This window comes from Pempheris klunzingeri, chromosome 4 (genome assembly GCF_042242105.1).
Source record: "Pempheris klunzingeri isolate RE-2024b chromosome 4, fPemKlu1.hap1, whole genome shotgun sequence".
In the NCBI taxonomy this organism is placed as follows: Eukaryota; Metazoa; Chordata; class Actinopteri; order Acropomatiformes; family Pempheridae; genus Pempheris; species Pempheris klunzingeri.
In genome coordinates, this window is record NC_092015.1 from 6,804,208 (window position 1) to 6,823,266 (window position 19,059).

General features: G+C 43.2%; 1 protein-coding gene across 1 annotated transcript in view; it reads left to right on the top strand.

The window, feature by feature from the left end:
- Positions 1 to 19,059, top strand: part of LOC139200110 (protocadherin-16-like) — a 70,855-nt gene that overhangs the window by 47,139 nt on the left and 4,657 nt on the right. The window contains exons 2-19 of the mRNA XM_070829343.1: positions 3,973 to 4,161; positions 4,848 to 5,079; positions 5,253 to 5,489; positions 5,869 to 6,897; positions 7,799 to 7,986; positions 8,072 to 8,168; positions 8,592 to 8,749; positions 10,204 to 11,044; positions 13,487 to 13,726; positions 14,725 to 14,850; positions 15,020 to 15,229; positions 15,347 to 16,213; positions 16,322 to 16,435; positions 16,519 to 16,730; positions 17,027 to 17,178; positions 17,843 to 17,973; positions 18,294 to 18,580; positions 18,708 to 18,849. Of these exons, the coding sequence (XP_070685444.1) occupies positions 3,973 to 4,161; positions 4,848 to 5,079; positions 5,253 to 5,489; positions 5,869 to 6,897; positions 7,799 to 7,986; positions 8,072 to 8,168; positions 8,592 to 8,749; positions 10,204 to 11,044; positions 13,487 to 13,726; positions 14,725 to 14,850; positions 15,020 to 15,229; positions 15,347 to 16,213; positions 16,322 to 16,435; positions 16,519 to 16,730; positions 17,027 to 17,178; positions 17,843 to 17,973; positions 18,294 to 18,580; positions 18,708 to 18,849 (5,452 nt within the window). The remainder of the gene's footprint in view (positions 1 to 3,972; positions 4,162 to 4,847; positions 5,080 to 5,252; positions 5,490 to 5,868; positions 6,898 to 7,798; positions 7,987 to 8,071; positions 8,169 to 8,591; positions 8,750 to 10,203; positions 11,045 to 13,486; positions 13,727 to 14,724; positions 14,851 to 15,019; positions 15,230 to 15,346; positions 16,214 to 16,321; positions 16,436 to 16,518; positions 16,731 to 17,026; positions 17,179 to 17,842; positions 17,974 to 18,293; positions 18,581 to 18,707; positions 18,850 to 19,059) is intronic.

Genomic DNA, 19,059 nt, shown 5'->3' on the forward strand with positions numbered 1-19,059 from the left:
AAAGAGTTCCCAGTGAATATAAAGACGATTTGGGTGTAATCAGAGTGCACAATGAATTTGGTCTTGCTCTTTTGGTCCACAGTCATCTCATGACTGTGATGAGCAATGACTCGATCCCCAGTGTTTGTACGTTTGTGCCTTTGCTTATGCACCTAAGGCACACTGATGGGTCATATGCATGCAGAGTTTGATTGATGTGTGTGATAATTTCCCTGTTGGCAAACATTTATATGTGCACTCCGTCATTTGTGGCCTGTTTGGATTGGCAGAGGTGCAGTCCTGATTGGCTGGTTTCTCTGAGGACTACGTGAGACAGATTTGTTTGACTGGGCACTCTAAAATACGAGGAGCATGATTAAAAACTACCTCGCCTTCATTTCACCCCTTGTTGGCCTCAATGGTTTCGGCCCGACATCATTCATTTACTCACAAGTTTTGGCACTAGTTCTTTCCACAGTGGAGCTTTCTGCATGGCAGCACAATAAAGGTGGATAGAGGAGCAGTAGCACTGGGCAAATAAGGTCACGCTGACATACATGTGTCTGCATTATCCACAAAAATTTAAGAACAAGAACTAGAAAGCTGCAGTGGTCAATCATATACTTGTATGAGATTTCTAATTGGCCTTTTGGGTAATTCAACTCTTAAAATAGAAAGCACCCAAATCCCAGATTTGTTCTTTTCCAGGCCTGGCTCTCTCTCAGACCACAGAGAGAGGACATTAGATGGGCTAGAACACTTTGGAACATCCAAAAACCTCAGGATCATTATTCCATTTGAACATATTATACATAAACATACAAAGGCATGTTCTCTCCTGTGAAATCCTGTTCTCTTGATTGGACAGTTAGTCTGTCAGAAAGTCTTCCCTGGAAGGCTCCTGGAATCTGATGGGAGAACCACAAAGTGGCCCAGTTATCTTTGGATTCCCCCAGCTTGTTTTACTAAGGAGTCGGCCAAACGTTGCCTTTCCCCTGCTGATAAGACAGCTCCCATCAAACCTCACTCACACACATGGAGTGTAGGGAGAATACTGCTGGCTGCTGCTGATGATCTAAGATTGTTTCTGCTTTTGAACTTCTAATCCAATAGAAATAGAGTTTATGTAATACCTATACATTGCAGTGAAAAGAGGAAAAAGTCAGTGGGAAACTGAAAGAGAGGCCCTTTGTATCCATGTCAAGATGGATTCAACAAAGCGGGGGGTGGTATTTTTCTCCCCCCTGCAGGTTGGAGTATTCCTACTTATGACTGGCATCTTAAATGTCTTTCTTGGTTATACATATTTCCTTTTCCACAAAATCTACAGTATGCCCACACAGAGTAGGTGTCTGGGTACATGTTCAGACTTTGTTAAATTAAAGCAGTGAACATTTCAAAGGGAAATACTAGTGTTCAAATGTCAAAGTACTGAGATGAATGATGGATGACTTCTCGCTGTGACATTGTTGCCTAACTGGAGGATTACGCAACATATCATGGAAGCTTCAATTTCTATTCAAGACTTTGTAAGAATCTTGTTTCATTTGTTGACATTTACACTTGCTGTGTTATTGATTTATTTCAATCTTGATGCCAGAGCCCACAATTAGATTTTCAGGTCCATGGTTTGGCCAACTGTCCTGCTCATTTTTTTCATTTACATATGGCGTCATATGTCATTTCATCTGGGTGGCTGGCAAATTATAATCTCCTGGACAGATAAATCGCGTTCCAACAAGATGACACTGATATGCTACTATTAACTCAGAAATGAGAACGGAATTGAAATCGCAGTCTCTGCACAATCCAAAATAGACAGATTGCTTCAGGCCTACTACTTATGGTGGTTTAGATGTATGCAAATGTGATTGTGTGGTTTATTATCTTACAGTACATCCCCCCCCAAAAAAGTCATACACTTAACTCATGGAACATATTGTTCTCAGGATTTTAAACCACATATGGCTCCAAATACCCTCACCAGTTTATGCAGTACTTGCAGCCCTGGGAGAAGTGTAATTATTAAAGCACTGGATCCTCTTCATGTAAATTAATTTCATGGCGTACACATCACTCAATCCCCTGTCTCTTCTGAATTTGTTCTGAACAGAAAAGCTCAGTATCTCTGTAGCACACACTCAACCTCTGTACTTAACTCAAGCTGAAACTTTTTAAACTCACAGGGAACCCTCAATTCAATCTAAATTGTGTATTCAGTGTGAATACACCAGCAAGTTTTACTGTATATCATTATAGACTCATAGAGGGAAAAGAGCTCCAATACCCAGCCCACCAAAAGTAACTTTCATTTTCTTTTTTCCCTCTTCTTTCTTTTTTCATTCTTTCTCTTTCATTTTTCAAATTGTCATATCATAAATATAAATGTAGGCTTTTTACACGTGTTTTTTTTATGAACTGCATGTGGGTGTACTCAATGAAAAAAGTTTTTATGGAAGCTTGTGGCTAAAATGGAAAGCAACATGGAGTCTTTTCAAATAACTCGTACATTCAATGCCTGTTATGAATGGGCCAGTCACAAGAGGGGAAATATTTTCCTGCAGATCTGTTGGGAAATGATTGTAGTATATCTGCAGGGTTTTAAAAGTTTTTCTTTTTTTTTTTTACAAGACCCAGGTATTGCTAAAATGCTCCTTTAACTTCTCCTCCAGCTGACACTCATCACACAACTGAAGAAAACACGCATATAAAGCTGTGGGGTTGTTATAAATAACTTGTCCCCCTGAAAAATGATAAAATATTACCGTAAGCAGCAGTCTCCACGCGCTAAGAGATGGAGTAGCTTTCTTGTATTGCTCTTGGTTTCCCCTTTCCTCATGTGGTTTATTATTCTTCTCTTTGGCTTGTGTCCCTGCCAGCTTTACAACTCCCTCACTCCTACACACCGCTCACCCTCTGTCAGGAGTTACAGTAAAGAGTGTGGGGCATGCTCTCTGCTGAGTCCCCAGTCTGCCATCTGCTCAGGAAAGAGATGGTGCCTGAATTACTGCACCCAAAACTTCATCACCTTGAATGAATGATTTCCATCTACTCACACTCACACTGATGCCATCTTTGGAAAAAAAAAAAGTTGGTTTTTGATGATAAGCATGGCTTGTCTTGTTTTTCTTGGCAATGCTCCTGATGACTACTCCGTCTTACACAGGAGAGGCCCCCTGCTGCTGAGTGTTGGAGCACCAGAGCATGAATCAAGCTTCTATTTTCATCCAATTAGTGTTTTCCGAAAAAAAGATTCATTTATAAAAGATGGAGGGAAGGAGAATTCTAATCAACTTGTGAGGTTTAACCCTACTGTAATCTCTCCCAAACTGCGATCCAGAGCCAACACTTGCAAACAATTATACTGCTGGTACCCAGGGGCCCGATCTGATTGGTCTATTTGCCTTGCGCTGTCTTGGGAGATCCTGTAGTAATTGAGTCGGCTCCCCGGCTGATGCCTTGTGAGCTGCTTTTATAGCTCCAGCGGTTCCAGCCCTCTGTAGATGTGCAGCATTATTAAAAACAGACCGCAAGTGGGACATTACATTAGGGTATAATGCGCTGCACTGAAGCATACTGTGTGGTATCCCACTGTTCCCCAGCCGTCCCTGTCACTGTCCTTTGCAGACAGACGCCACTCCTGTAGCAGGCAGTTTTCCCTGCTGGCAGCCCTCCCAGAGTCTGTAGAAGTCATCCTCCTTTCCCGCCACCCGCCTTCATTCCCTCAGAGGCCCTCTCTGCCAAAGGGCCTGTTTGGCTCATGCTCTGCCTCAGATAAACAATAAAGACCGGGTCCAAAGATGCTTTCAAAAGGCACCTGGTATGGTGCTCTTGTTTCAGTTTGTGGATTGCCATCACTCCTACATCCCTCTAATAGAATTCAGACTTATTATTAATGAGTATTGGAAACTGCTGAGTGTATCCAGTAAGACATTTCAGGTTTAATGTACAATGTTGGAATGTTTAACCAATAGCATGTATTCTTCTCTGTAGGTGACTGCAACAGATGCAGACGGCGGCTCCTTTGGCTCCGTTACCTACTCCCTTGGTTCTGGCATTAACAGCGCTGTTCCCTCTCAGTTCACCATTGGCAAGGAGACCGGCCAGATCTGTACTAGTGCTTCACTAGACAGAGATCAAGGGCCGGCCAGCTTCGACTTTACTGTTACTGCAGCGGATGGGGTGAGCCACTGCGTTTTGAAATCATGCTTAATATGAATCCATTGAGCCACAGAGTAATCCTATAAACACAGCAGCCGTGCTTTTCATACAGACAGGAGAGCAAAGACATGGCCAACTGTGCAGAAAAACTTTGATTAGAGCAGCCAAGTAAAAAATAAAAGCTTGAATGGCTCTCCATGGCAGGCTTACTGAAAAGTTAGTATATCCTGTTCACTTTATGCCAAATAATATTTAAAAAAGGTTTAAAACGAAAGAAAATTACTGCGGCCATGTTAAAGCAATCAGATGGAGAACTGCCTCAACTGTCAGGCAGTAACATTTTAACAAGTTAGACTGCCGCCTCCCTTGATTTTGCCACCTGGTCCAAATGAAAAGCCGACACTGTATTTTCAGCAAATGAAAAGCCTATGAAACCGATTGTTTGGTTGGGGCAAGCCCTCTCACCCTCCACAGGTCATGACATATTGCTCTTTCCCAAGGGAAGCTATCAATCTGTATCCCCGCACGAACCTGCTGGGACTATATTTTAGGGGCTACGCTATACATCGAAATTTTAACAGGGTTTACTGCTGGTTTTTACTTGCACTATTAATGTGGCCCAAACCCTGCTTTCAGGTGTGTTTCTTTCTGCTCATGATTTAGTGTATGTGAAAGTATAACAAAAGACCCTTTTGTTTCCTCTGCAGGGTGGACTGAGCTCAGTAGCTTATGTGAGGGTAGATCTGGTCGACATTAATGATAACAGACCAGCCTTCTACCCAGTCAGCTATGCTGTCAGTTTGAGCACACAGAGCGCCCCTGGGACATCTGTTGTCAGAGTGACGGCCTATGACCGAGACTCAGGCGAGAATGGCAGAATTACATACAAAACAGTACCTGGAGGGGCCTCCCCGTACTTTACTCTCAACAAAGACACAGGTTAACACAAGTACTTTTTCATTTCCTGCACATGCATGACTGCATTTTCTGATCGATTATGTCCTGCACTTTCATCCTGCAATTCTATCGCATCATTGTCTTGCATGATACATAATGTTGTGTGATGTAAAAAATTACCTGTTTGAACCTTGTCTGCGGCTTTGTTTTCGTAGGTGTGATCTCCCTGTCTCGGTCTGTCTATGGGAAGGCCAACTCTGTCATTCCCATGGTAATTTCTGCTCAGGATGGTGGTGGTCTGGTTGCCCTTGTCAATGCCAGAGTCAACATTAGCGTGGTGGCAGGGCTGGTGGCGCCACCTGTGTTTGAACAGACTCAGTACTACTTTACTGTGTCAGAGGACGTCTTGCGGGGCACAGTCGTAGGCATTGTCCAGGCCAGCAGTAAGACAGGTGGGGTCCACAAACCCATTCCCTCTCCTGTACTCACTCACTCACTCACTCACTCACTTACTCACAATCACCCAAATTTGAACCCCACAGCCCACATTGAACAATTCAGTATACATTTATCAGTCACACTGGATCATACAGAAAAGTGTTTCTTTTCTGCTCCTTTCCATACTTGTACAAATATGCACTGGGTCACCATACATACTGAAACATCCATCAAAAATTCCATTTCACAACTCTGAGTTTTTAGAGCTCCATTACCGTCACAAAAATTGAAAAATGGCATCTTCTTAGTATACTGTTACTTCAGTGCTTTTAGTACAGCCTCTTGGGTCGTAGTGACATGTCTCTGGTTTTTGTCATCTCTCTCTCTGTCCAGGCACCTCTAAAGATATCTCCTACACCATCAGCTCTGGGGACCCTACAGGCTACTTAACAGTTGATCCTGATACTGGGGCCCTAAGGACCAGTCTGCCCCTGGATCATGAAGCTCAGTCCTCTCTTGATTTGGAGGTACAGGCACGCAGTGGCAACCCCCCTGCCTTTGGCCACACCCGTGTCCACATTACCATCGCAGACATCAACGATAACCCACCTGTTTTTCTGCCTTCATCGTCGGAGTCCCTGCTGCTGCCAGAGCATACAGAAATGGGCACAGTGGTGTATCGGGTCCAAGCTGAAGACAGAGATTCTGGAGTCAATGGACAACTCACCTTCGATCTTTCCTCTCCAAGTGGAATCCACAGGACCTTCAGCATAGACCGCAGCAGTGGAGAGATCCGATTGGTAGGGGGCCTCAACTATGAGGCTGCCCCTCGTTATGACCTCCAGGTGATTGCCAAGGATAGTGGAGTACCCCAGCTTAGCGCCACCTTCATGCTTGTGGTTCATGTCCAGGCAGAGAATGACCAGGGACCTGTGTTCGATACCCTCACATATCGTGTAGAGCTAAATGAAGGGACTCCGATAAACAAACGCTTCCTGCAGGTCAGGGCTCTGAACAGAGAAACCCCTGGCTCAGGTTACTTCAGTCCCCTGGCGTATCACCTGCGTCCAGACGGAGATGCTGCAGGGTTTGGCATTGCTGCAGACAGTGGCTGGCTGTTTGTGAAGAGTGCCCTAGACAGAGAAGTCAAGGACATGTATCTTCTAACTGTGCTGGCCAGTCAAGGCCATGGACAATTGAAGAAGACGGGCAGTGCCACAGTACGGATATCGGTCACTGATGAGAATGACAACTCGCCTCGGCTCACACAGGAGAGGGTCTTCATGGCTGTGAGAGAAAACCTTCCAGCAGGAACAGGCTTTGGTCATGTGTCGGCCACAGACAGAGACAGTGGTCCCAATGGACGCCTCAGCCACCGCTTACTGCACACTGACCGCCACTTCCAGATAAACTCCCACACAGGTGTGATATAGTCAGATTAACAGAAGTCACAGCTGATCTAGTGGATCAGTGTGTTGAAAAGGGGATTGTTCAGGTTTGCTTCATCAGGCAACCAAAGAAAATCTGTGTGTTTATGCAAAAAAACATCATATGTTAAGATGGCTTTGGAGATTTTGAAGAAACACATGCTTAATGAACAGCACAGGCATGAATGAACAAAAGCAGTTAACTGACTGTAATGTCATGCTATCATTATGCTGCTGTTGATATAGGAGCCTGTACAAGAAAAGAAAGGCTGTATGGCTGATATTTATTATTTCTTGAATCTTGGATGTCTTAGATTATGTGAAATGCAAATTTAAAACGCTCGTATTTAGTTCATCTAGTGAATATTTTTTTAAATTCACCTAAACCTTAAATTAAACATGAGCTCGAAAAATTCTCCATCATCGTGGAAAAACAAGCTATCATGATTCCACAAGATTTTTTTATTTGTATCATGTTTGGACTATTTGTGAAAAATAACCACTCAATGTTTAGTCAACTCACGATTAAACTAAAAGATGAGAGACTAGAGTTGCCTCATCCCCACTGTAATGAATTAGCCAGATGATGGTGACAGCAGCACTCAGCTCCTTGCTGGGCTCTAATTGGCCTGCTGAGCCTGTTAGTCTGTAGGTGGAGACTCAGGCTCTGATTTGTGATCAGTTTCTGGCTGAGTTATGAGTCTCTACAGCATCTGCCAGCTTCTAAAATTGTGTGTGTGTGTGTGTGCACATATACATCTGCACACTGTGCATGTCAATTACTTGTGTGTCATTGATCAAAGCCTGCTGGCCCTTAAGTCTCTCATCATTATTCCACTGCTCTGGACTAGTGCCTTGGCATAAAATCCCTCTTATCCACCCCCTTCTCTCCCCAGGTGAGATCAGTACAAGGACGACTCTGGACAGAGAGCAGCAGTCTAGTTACCAGCTGGTGGTGGTGGTTCAAGACGGAGGTTCACCCCCTCGCAGTGCCACAGGCACAGCCTTCATCACAGTCCTGGATGACAATGACAATGACCCAGCTTTCACCCACAGCCAGTCAGGCAAAAACATCCTCATACAGGTGATGCCTTAAGACCAGACAGACAGACAGAAAATTAAATGTCTTCATGTATTTGGTGACATCAATTTGGATGTTTAATCCATAGGTGACAGAGGGTCAGTCCTCTGGGGTTTTACTGGGCACACTGCACGCCAAAGACCCTGATGAAGGAGAGAACGGCACAGTATTCTACTCTTTGTCAGGTAAATTTCCTACAGGAAGTAATAAGTGAACTCATCTGTGCAGAGTAATTATTGAAAGATACATTGTATGTTTTTAAATGTGCTGCATGTTGTGGTTTAAGAAAGTGATAGTATTCAATGACTGTTATTTATTTTCCAGTCTTGTGTTCTCATTATTTTACTTTGTTGTTTTAGTGTGAAGCAATTTGTGCTTAGAATCAGTATAACCACCATACACTCTAGGCCATTATTGGTATTCATGCGTGTAAATAGTGTAACATAAGACATAATGGCTGAGTTGATTAGTAACTTAAATCAATTATGTGTAAAAATGGCTTCAATTTAATGCTGATCAAATTTAGCAACTCACTCGCTTGGTTTGCTTATTTTGCTCTCTCATGTACAACATGTCAATTTAAAGTCTGGACTCTCTGTCTCTTCCAGGTCCCAGAGCTGAGCGTTTCTCTTTGAACCCAAACACTGGAGAGCTTCGTTCATCATCCCCTCTCAGCCATTCGGAGCGGGCTGAGTACGCTTTGACAGTGACAGCCACTGACAGAGGACTGCCCCCTCGCAGCACCTCCTGCTCCCTCACCATTCAGGTCAGACTTTTAATGGAGCCCAGCCAGCACAAACACCCTCACTACTCACCTATTTAATATCAAAGTATAGACTTCGGGCTGAGAGGATCCGTGTCTCTGGGCCCCTCAGACTAGCTGCAGACATATCAGCCTCACTTCTGACAAGCTTCCCTCCCATCCCCTCCCTTTTCTTCCCCTGTGACTTTTCAAAAGGGAAATTTCTATCTGAAATGGAAAAGTGGGTCTGAATCAAATACTCCCAGCTGGCTTGTGATGAGGGCCAGCTGTAGACTGCTCTGATCAAGGTCATACTCAAAGACTTCAACACTTTTTTAATACAGTAGCCCTTTTTGCTATGGGCGGCATAGCTGTACACTCACGTAAAACACAGCATTGAAGGTAATTCATTTAATATTTAATATAGACCAGAAAATGGACACAATGGAAGAACCCTGCAGGAACATAGATTTATAGGTTCCAGGAAAATACAGTTGCCATATAAACAGCTCCAGTAAGTGCAAGTTCAGTTTTTCCTCCTTTCCAACAACAAAAAATGAAAGTCATAATTATTAGTTAATTGGATTAAACAGTGCAGTGTTGTTCTTGCCCGCTGACTCATTTCTGTAATTTCCTTTAATCATCTTTTCAAACTGATTTTCTAAATCCATCAATGATGGGATGGGACTATACCAATTTATTTCTGGAAAACTGCTTTTCCATCTAATGTGGAACCAATTTACAGCTTGTCATTTAACGTTTCACAACAAAGGCAGCATCATTTTTTTAGTTTCCACTCACTGTGGGAACTTTGCTGTGGGGTGCAATGCTGACTATCTAACACTGAGTACCTCATTAATGCTGCTGAAAATTTCATCAGCACGACCTCTGCCTCCCCCTTCCCCCTTTACAGCTGCTTTAATTTTCTCAGTCCATGCTTGTCTCAAAGAAAAAAAAATGTTTTATTCAAACAATGTGTCACGCGTTACTTGTGCTGCTCTTTTCATGCAAAAGAGAGAAGTAATAATGTTATAGTCTTTGAAGACACTTGAACTACTCATCAAAGTAAGTGTAAAGCTAAACACTGGAATGTGTCCCAGCGCTGAATTCACCAACTCTCTCACCATTTCCTCCCCTGATTGTGTTACTTTTATCATCTGTAATTTTGTTATTTTTCTTGGCAGGAACATGGCTATCAGATTAAGTGTTGTACGTGTGATTAGTGTTAGCACGTGTGCTATTCGAGTCTATAAAAAACTCTTGTAACTGGTTTAATTTGTTCCCAGAGAGCATATACAGTACAAGTAAGTGGAGTGGATAAAATCTGTTTTTGCTTTGCCCAAATCCATGAAATATTTGCTGTCTTTGTATCGAAAATTGTAAACTTAAGTTGCCACCGGGCACCTAACTGAAGCATTTGATCCACTGTCTCGTTGCTCTGTCCTCAAATACTCATATAGTGTTTTTCTTCCTTGCAGGTTCTCAGTACTAACAGACCTACTTCTAAGACCAATTCCATATCCTTCAACTCTGTGGAGGAAGCCAAGCCTGGCTCTGTTATTGGCTCAGTCCGCCTCCGTGATAGAGAGACCACAGAGGAAGGGGGGGTTACCTACACGGTGGTGGGGGGCACAGACCGAGACGGGACCTTTGTGGTGGACCGTCTGACTGGAGATGTGTACCTGGCGCGTCCTCTTGACTATGAACGAGATGCACGCTACACCCTGCAGATTGAGGTGGATGACTTCTCTCAGGCCCCTCCCAGCAGCACCCTGGTCCACCTGGACATTGACGTAGAGGACAGCAATGACCATGCCCCTCAGTTCCCTGAAGACCCCATCACTATTGTCATCTCTGAGAACATGGATCCTGGCTCATCCGTCTATACTTTCCAGGCCACAGATAAAGACGGCAGTGGGCCCAATAGCGAGCTGAGGTACTCCATACTTCACCAGTGGCCAAACACCCCTGGCCTACTAACCCTTGACCCCTCCACTGGGGTTCTGTCCTTGAGCCAGGAGCTGGACCATGAGGTCACCTCCAACCTGATACTGGTTGTAAAGGCAACAGATTCAGCTCACGATCCCAGCCAGAGGCGCTGGGGTTCTGTCACAGCGAGGGTGTACGTAACAGATGAGAACGACAATCCACCAATGTTCAGTTCGCCAACAGCTGTCAGTGTGATGGAGGACCAGCCGGTGGGCTTTGTTGCACTGTATGTGATGGCCAGAGATGCAGACCAAGGGGAGAATGGCAGAGTGACTTACAGCATCCAGTCAGGCAACACTGGAGGAGCATTCAGCCTCAACCCTAACACTGGTAAGTCCAGCCTAGGGCCACTGCAGGAGGTAGTGTGCACTTTATGTTGCAAGACACAAAATGAGAGTGTGATTTTACAGAATCATCCATGCGTTTAGTGATAATGTAACATAAGTCATACGTCTAAGAGAACTCAAATCAAATGATAAGTCATGATATTCTAGGTAAGTAAGTCTCTTCTTTTAATGTGTATTCATTCTGGCCTCTGGAATGTTTTTCCTTGTCCTGTGTTTTAGCCACAAACAGCCGATGCATACGTGGCTTTGGGAGAGAGGGAAGCATACATATACAGGGCATTATCAGAAAAGGTTTCAAATGTTGCATTTTCAGTTGTTATATTTATATTACTTATATTTCAACAGCCTCACTTCCTTTTGCTGTTGTTTCTTTATATTGTAATACTAAAACTTTCAGCATGTCCTATGTCTTTATATATCCAGCATATGTTGGAAATTCCAGCACGAGACGTTACTGTGTATTGCAAATCCCTTGCTCAAGTTGAAATATTTTCAATTTAAGGACAGATCTGCATCTGTTTGGGGCTTTTCATTGACTTTTTAAGCATTTGTGCCGCCTTTACTTTACATTGCATGTGTATTCACCTCTCCATGTGCTTCCACACAGCACCCCACTACAATCACCATATCCCCCCCCCCACCCCCACCCCCCACCATAAACACACATAAACTCTTGTAATACTCTGCTTATGTCTAAGTACAGCACAACTCTTGCTTCACCTTTCATGACTTATTTCTCTCAGTTGGAGGCCAGACAGACAGAGCAGCCTGCCAGATACACAACGCAAACACTCACACAAGCGCACACACACACACACGCACACACAACCCATCATCTGTTATTGTGGATCTATTCCCATGAAAGACCAAAGAACCTCCTGCTCGGGCTTCTGGGAACCATTAGAGAAGGGATCAGTTACGCGTGTTTATGTGTACGCACGTGTGTGTGTGTGTGTGTGTGTGTGTGTGTAGGCATGCACATATGTGTTTGTGTGCTTGCGTGAGACTCTGTCACTTAGTCAATGCTGACCTTGGGCTATTTGGTCCTGTGGGCTTTGTTGTGGTGTTTGAGACACGTGTCGATGTAGGCTCCGCCTTCCCCCTGAAGTCGCCAACCAGGATGCCCCCCGGGGCAGCGTGGGGATAGAAACACTCAGGGTCTGTCATGCATCCCACTTCTGCTTCAGCCCAGAATGTGTGCTCACCTTGAAGTTTTTAAATGCACACTGGTTATTTGTTAGAATAATGAGTTAATCCTCTGAGCACCTGGTTTGCTCCTGTTTTGGGATCGGTCATCATGAACCTGTGACTATCACTACACACTCTGTTTTCATTACTTTGGCATCAGAGTTAACCACAATGGAGAAGATTATCAGGCAATTATTTTCAAATATATAAAGTCACAGTGAGACGCATCCTCATCCCTCACTGTCAGAAAGGAGGTCATTAATTTCACTTTTGGAGTATAGAGAGAGAGAGAGCACTGGTGATATGGTGAATTGCTTTTTTGCAAAAGACAACACCACTCAGGGATTAACACATCAAATGTTGATAAATGACTTCTGCATATAACACAAGAAAGATGTATTTGTTGTCTGAGCAACCTCAGCTAACCCTCACACTGCAGTCCAAAGTGTTGGCGCCACAAACCTCACATAGGCTTAAGATGTGAAATAGAAAACATCCAAAATAAAAACTTTCCCCTGTTTCCCACTGTCTTTTTTTCGGCCCATATGTTATCAGTGACCAGGGATACGGCAGGATCACAGAGGAGTCAAACTTGGTGAAAATATTCCAGACAGTAATTCCTACCAGATTAAAGGCTTAGGGGCAAGTTATCTCAGTCCTAGAAAGATACAAAGCGAAAACATGCACAAAAAAGTTAAAACCAAAACAGCCCTCGCCCTCTCTTTCTTTAACAGTTGCAGTTCAGTTTAAAGCATGAAATTGAAATCGAATCAGAGCAAGCTCTACCCTCTTAGGGCACGATAATGAAAAGGCAACGGTGCCCCTAATTTCTACAGAGCACGGCAGGCCTAGCTGTTGCGTGTCTAGGGTGTATGTTTACTGCTTCTTTCTCGATGGCTGCGGCATTCTCCAATGGAAAATCTCGTAAACTGTGGCCAGACCGTTGGGCTGTAACAGCAGTGGTGGTGGTAGCACTCAGGTAGGCAAAGCTCTGTGTGTGGAGGAGATTAGCTCTGATTTGGCCCTCACACGGCAACTTTTCACACTTGCTTTTTAAGTCACTTGACTACACACAACTGTGGAAAGTGGCATGTTTTATTGCCTTTGATAGCATGCTTTCATACTGTAGTTGGCGTGTGTAACTGCCTGAAACAAGCTGTAATAAAGTACACCCACCCACACACACATATACAGGAAGTCTCTCCTCACATTTCACCCCTGATTCATCTCTCTGCAGGCTCTCTGTCTATTTTCAAACCTCTGGACCGTGAGGAGCAGGACGTCTTTAACCTCACAATAATCGCTGAGGATCATGGGATACCTCAGCACTCATCCAGCCAGCTGTTATGTGTCCACGTGATTGATGTTAATGATGAGGTGCCCTGGTTTGAGGAGAGCCAGTATGAAGCTCAGATCTCTGAGAACCAGCCTCCGGGAACTAGTGTGTTGACAGTGTCCGCCTCTGATCTGGACCAAGGTGAGACAAACAATGTGCACTGACTGTTTGTTTTATGTGCTCTTGCTTGTATGAATAGTTGTTATATATACTATCAACCTGTAAGGGGCTGCCAATGAAAATTAGCAATCTGGCACATTTACATGATGTTTACATGATGCCAATAATGTGCATCGTCCCTTCTTAAATAAATATACAAACAAAACTGCAGTTTTGATACTTCTAATCCTGTTTTATAATCAAGAGTGTTTTTCCACTGATTCTGTAATTTGCAGGTCAAAATACAACAAGGTTAGAGCTGGTAATTGGTTAGAAAATCTATGTTAAACATCTAAATTATATATATATTTTGATGTGAGTTCCCAACTTCATGTTGAAATAAAATGAAAAGAAATGCTGATTGTATTGTTACATTTAACTTCACATGTTGCCTAGACATCTATAAAACTTTTCAAACAAATTTAGTCTGGTTTTAACCAAGATACGCTGTCTATGTGTGTGCAGCATTTTTATTGGCTAATGGATATAAAATTGTGCTGCATCAGCAATTAAGATGAGCAAACATCCCTGTAATTCTTTTCGCCTTCATGTGCTGAGTATGTGTTTAAATTGCAGACATTAACAGTTGTTTTTAATTGGGGACTACACAATAGGGTGGGGGCGGGGTACAGAAAGGGTGCATTCTCCTGGACTTAGTCAGAAGCACATAAAACAGAGGGATTATAAAGTTTCTCTCCAAAAGCAATCATTGAAGTAAACAGGTGAGGTTGCCAGACTGCTTTGTGTTAGCACGCAATCTGGCATCCAGACACCTGAGGGTGGGCTGTCATTGCCAAATGCTTAACGCAGCAAAACTAATAACAAACAAACAAATAAGTATAGAAGCTATTAAGTTTTTGTCAAGTATTTACAGGTCAGAGTAATTTACATTCTGAGTTCTGGTGACATTTTCTGATCGGTTAAAATTTTTCTACAATCCATTTTTTATTAAGATATTGTCATTGTGTGTTTCTTTGTAGGACCCAATGGGCAGGTAACATATGGCAGTATCTCAGAGGAGGGTTTCACCATCAACCCAATTACAGGTGTGATAACGACCACTAAGTCACTGGACAGGGAGCACCAGGAGTACTACACTGTAACAGGTACTATCAAACGTCATCACAGATAAAACATGCCCCAAGGTGACTGCTTTGAGATAAATGATATTAAAAGTTACTTTCTGAATTTCAAATATCATATTCATATGGCATTCACCATCTCATAAAATCAGTATTAATGCTGCTGTGTTTTTTTTGTTTTTTGTTTTGACAGTTTATGCAAAAGATGGAGGCCTTCCCCCCAATTATGCCAAAGCCACTGTGAAAATCAGAGTGCTTGATGAGAATGACAACGCCCCTTTCTTTGGACGTCTCTACTACAGCTTAGAGGTGCCTGAAAACCTGGAAGCATTGCCTCTATTTACCCTTAGGGCCACTGATCAGGATGCAGGAGATAGTGGGGAGATAAGCTACAAAATTACAGGTAAAATTTGTTTTATTGTACTATTCGTTTACTAAATGATCGGCTCAACTGGCGATTTTGCATTTGTGCACTTTTCATTACTTTTAATTAACCATTTGCCATTGTTCTACTTTGTAGCGGGAGATCCATCTGGAAACTTCCACATAGACAGTCAGTCAGGTGTGCTGTCCACTTCAAGGCCCCTGGATCGGGAGAAGAAGGCTGGATACACACTAACAGTCAAAGCTCAGGACCAGGGTAACCCTTCCCTCAGCAGCACCGCTGCAGTGGAGGTGACTGTTATGGATATCAACGATCACAGCCCCCAGTTTCAGAGCAGCAGCTACACTGCAGACATTTCGGAAGATGTTCCCATCGGCTCACTGGTTCTGGAGGTGAAAGCCATTGATCTGGACCAGGGCCCCAATAGCCAGGTGGTGTACTTTCTGAGCAGTGGTTCCCAAAGCATGTTCATCATAGACCAGAACACAGGCCGCATTATCACAGCAGCACCCCTAGATAGAGAAAGAACCGCCTCTTACACCTTTGAGGTGTGTGCCACTGACTCCTCCCCTGTTAACCCACGTAACTCCACGGCTCAGGTGACGGTCTACATTCAGGATGTGAACGACAATGTTCCTTTCTTCATTGTGGACCCTCTTATTGTGAACATCTCTGCTAGCAGTGTGTCCAGCCGTCGAGTGTTGGCCACCATGAGGGCAGAGGATAAGGACTTTGGGGCTAATGGCTCTGTGTTCTATCGTTTTGCCAACCCTGTGAGGGGCTTTACCATCAACTCGCTAACAGGAGACATTCAGGCCACAGAGAAGCTGCAGACTCTGACCCAAAGCCAGAGGACTTTGATAGTTCAGGCCATGGACCAGGGCAACCCGGCCCAATCTTCCCTGGGGGTGGTTATCATTTATATAAAGGAACAGAGCTATAGGGGGATTCGCTTCTCTCGTATGGCCCGAGATGTCAGTCTGCAGGAGAACGCTGCTAAAGGTTTGAATTATATCAGTTTTTAACATTTTAACTTGAATTGTGTGAATGGATAATCAAAATGATGAGTAAAAGTAAATTGTTCCAACTGAGTTTTTTTTCACCTCATAGGCACAGTAGTGACACAGACTCAGGCCCAGTACCCTGATGGCTCTCAAAGTGGTATCAGCTACAGTATTTTTAGTGGAAACAGAATGCAGTCCTTTGGAATAAACGCCATTACTGGTAAGTGCAGTGATGGCAGCATGCACTACAAAATGATGTTTTCCAAATCTACAGTGTGACTCATTGTTATTTTTTTGAATTAGGTGAAATATGGGTCCAGAAATCTGAGGGTCTAGACTTCGAGGAGACCCCGAAACTCCGCCTTGTGGTGAAAGCTGAGACGGCATCCTCCAGCTCCTACATGGCTGTCAACTTAATCCTGCAGGACGTCAATGACAACTTGCCACGCTTCCAACTCCAGAACTACGTAGCCTACATCAGAGAGGCACAGGGCTACGACTTTCCCATTATTCAGGTGTTGTAGCATGTTCGCCACATGTTTATTATGGTTGGCTGTTGTTTGAGTGTGACGTTGTGGAACAAAAAGTTTCTGCGCTCTGGAGAAATGACTCTGTTCACTTGCATGTGCTCTCAGTGTCAGAACTGAATATGCTATCATTTGTGCCATGAAGCCAAGTCCATACAGCCTTTTTTTTTTATGAACTCTTGACTTCCAAGTCCAATATTGCGCACTAGTTCATCTTACAAGGAAACAGATGTTGCAAATATTTCTATATTTTCATTTTCAAAATGGGGTGATCATTTCTTCAGGTTGCTGCAGATGACCTGGACCAGGGTCAAAATGGTCAGGTGACCTACTCTATCAGGTCCTCATCCATGAGTGGCTTGTTTAAGATAGACCCACTGACTGGCAGCATCACTACAGCAGCCATAATGGACAGAGAGATCTGGACACAAACAAAGTGAGTTTTGCCCTTTTGCTATCTTTTTTCAGTTTGTCTGTAATCACGTCCTGCCATGTGGTTCCCCTCATCTCATCTCTGCCCTTTACGTATGGATGTTTAATGTTTGTTACTTTGATAATGTCCTTTCCGTCTCACAAATAACTTTCCTGTAAAACAATTTCTTGTGAATATTTTCCTTAAACATCTCCAGATTTAAAAAAGAAAGTAGTAGATTAGTTTAAACTTTTAATTGGATTCTATGTTTCCACATGTTTCCTACTGCTAGAAGTCAATCTTAACTGCCCTTTGAATGAGGTCTTTTAACAAGGACTGCTAAGAAAATGGTTATATAAAGAGAAGAGAAAACTGAAAGAAAATGCAGAATCCAACCAAAGTTATGAAAAAAATTCTGTTTGCCTTGCAGATGGTATTTTAAAATCAAATTACAAACAAATTTGGTTTTATTGATTCTTTAAATCTTATATTCAATCACTTTTTAATATTGGAAATAAGTACTGATAAATTCCGAATTCTTTTGGAGCCCCAGCTTTTGTTAGAAAAGAGTCCTCTTCTAATGATTATTCTGAAACAAAAGGCTGATCTTGGTTGTGGGTGAAACGTTGCGCAACCAGCTTCATAAAAGTAAAAAGTTCAGACACTGACATTCATTTTGTGGTACCAGGCTTGTTGTCACGGCAACAGACCGGGGAACCCCACGGCTGGCCGGCTCTGCCACACTTACTGTGATCATCATCGACCTCAATGACAACAGTCCCATGATTCCTCTGCCTCGGGAGATTAGAGTGCCGGAGGGTAAGTCAGCATCACAGTGCAAGTTAGTCGAGTGAACTTATCATAAAGCCTTACATCTCACCCCCTGGCAGCTCACTCAGCTTGGCTCAATGAGAAAAGTCTGGCCCTATTATGAAACAAGTTATAGCCAAGTTTCTTTGTTCATTTCCTGTCTATTAGATCAAGGCTTTCCACATCAGGATATTTCTTAATAAAGACAGAAAAAAAACTTTTTCGTTTGTTTGGTGTTTTTGCTTAGACTTTCTGTGCCTATTTCAGCTGCAGCCTAAATGCTTCTTCATCTTCTTTTGCCTCCCCATCTTTTTATCACACATATACAGACACACTGATTGGCACAGTTATCACCCAGGTAACAGGAAATGACGTGGACTCAGGACCAGCTCTCTCTTACACACTACACTTGGACGCAAACAGCCAAGGCATGTTTGGGATTCATCGATATGGAGGAGGGGTGTCTTTGACTGGGCCCCTGGACTATGAGGAGAGGACGTGGTACACTCTGACCATCCGCTCATCAGACTCTAAACATCAAAGCGAGGCTAACCTCACTGTGCTGGTGGATGATGTTAATGATAATGCCCCCATCTTCACTCAAGACTTGTATCAGGTACATCAACTCTTCTCATACATAACCAGCTCATACTTTTTAGAGCATTATGAGTATTAGCATGCTTGTTAGATTCTTGAATTATCTGTAATAAAAATCTATTCCTGTACTGTGTGTTTTTCATCAGGTGACTGTATCAGAGCACCTCCCAGCAGGCAGTGCAATCATAACAGTAACAGCCACTGACAGTGACTTTGGAGAGAACGGGAAGATTACCTACAGAGTAATGTCATCAACTAGAGGAGTCTTTTACATTGACCCAAGCAATGGTAAGGTTACTGTGTGCACATTAATGGTTGTTTATAACAGTTTTCTAACCAGAGCCCTTAATTACCCTTCATAAAAATGTTATCCCCAGGGGCTTTTCTTGGATGCACATATGGGGTTTGGAGATATTTGCAACAGGCATTGCAAAATATTTAATCATTTTGTTCATTAAAAGTCATTGAAAGCCAGATTTAATGTTATTTGCTTCAGAT